Source organism: Etheostoma spectabile, chromosome 8 (genome assembly GCF_008692095.1).
Source record: "Etheostoma spectabile isolate EspeVRDwgs_2016 chromosome 8, UIUC_Espe_1.0, whole genome shotgun sequence".
Lineage (NCBI taxonomy): Eukaryota > Metazoa > Chordata > Actinopteri > Perciformes > Percidae > Etheostoma > Etheostoma spectabile.
Genome location: NC_045740.1, coordinates 19,337,913 through 19,338,930, shown reverse-complemented (window position 1 = coordinate 19,338,930; position 1,018 = coordinate 19,337,913). Strand labels below are relative to the sequence as shown.

The following is a 1,018-nucleotide window of genomic DNA, read 5'->3' as shown; positions in this document are numbered from 1 at the left end:
ATGATAATCAGACTGGAATATGTCAACTTTTACTCAATATTTCAACAACACTTCCATTTGTTTTTCAAATTATAAAATTGAATAAGACCCAAAATTAATGAAAGTAGAGATTTGTACTTGGCAAAGAGCGTTGGAATCAATCATGTTATTTTGGGGAATTAAAAAGAACATTGATATAGGAAAATGGGTCAATTTGACCCGAGGACACCATTAACAGGGCCCTTACGTGACAACAAGATGCATTTTCAACTCAGACATTGTTTAAATTCACCCCCCCCCCCCCCCAGCTACCAGCAGGATGGAGACAGGGACCTGGGTAGGGGAATTTAAACAATGTCTGAGTTGCAAACGCATCTTGACGTCACATAACAGGCCATGTTCATGCTGCACAGACATTTTAAATGGCATTTTATGTATGTTAACCCTTGTGTTGTCTTCCCGTCAACCACGAAAAAAATGAAACTCGTGCACATAGTTGCAGCTACTCCATGTCGGGTCTGTTTTTATTATTTTTTTCCCAATTGAAAAGTACACACATTTATGGCAATCAAGAATAGAGTAAAAAAACGATCGTAATTCTCCTTTTTTAAGAAGTTTTCTCAAAACACAACACTTGATCCTTTCGATCACAAACATTCAACATCAACACATCTGGAGACACGTGGTTCCACTGGACAGGAAAGGGGGATGGAAAACTGTCACGTGATAAGTAAATAAAAGCTGTCACACACATTTAGCGGAGTAGAAAGTACAACATTACAAAGTACACACATGGAGTGAAGTATTTTACTTTGTGAATACCTCCTCCTCCACTGTTTCCCCAGCAGTTTAAAGTAACAACAACAACAAAGTTGTACTAACCTGTTTTGAGAAGCCCGACTTTAGGGTCGCAATCAGCGGCGTCCATTAGTTTCAGCTGACGGTGATTTTCTTTTGACCGGAGCTCAAGTTCCTCCTCGTACTCTGCTATCGTCCTTTCAAAAAGCTCAAATATCTCCTCAGCAGCCGCAGTTAGTCG

General features: G+C 39.8%; 1 protein-coding gene across 1 annotated transcript in view; it reads right to left on the bottom strand.

Annotated features, from left to right (window-relative positions):
* Positions 1-1,018, bottom strand: part of LOC116693343 (proline-, glutamic acid- and leucine-rich protein 1) — a 12,482-nt gene that overhangs the window by 10,302 nt on the left and 1,162 nt on the right. The window contains exon 1 of the mRNA XM_032522249.1: positions 862-1,018. This exon is cut by the window's right edge and continues 1,162 nt beyond it. Coding sequence (XP_032378140.1) covers positions 862-1,018 — 157 coding nt within the window. The remainder of the gene's footprint in view (positions 1-861) is intronic.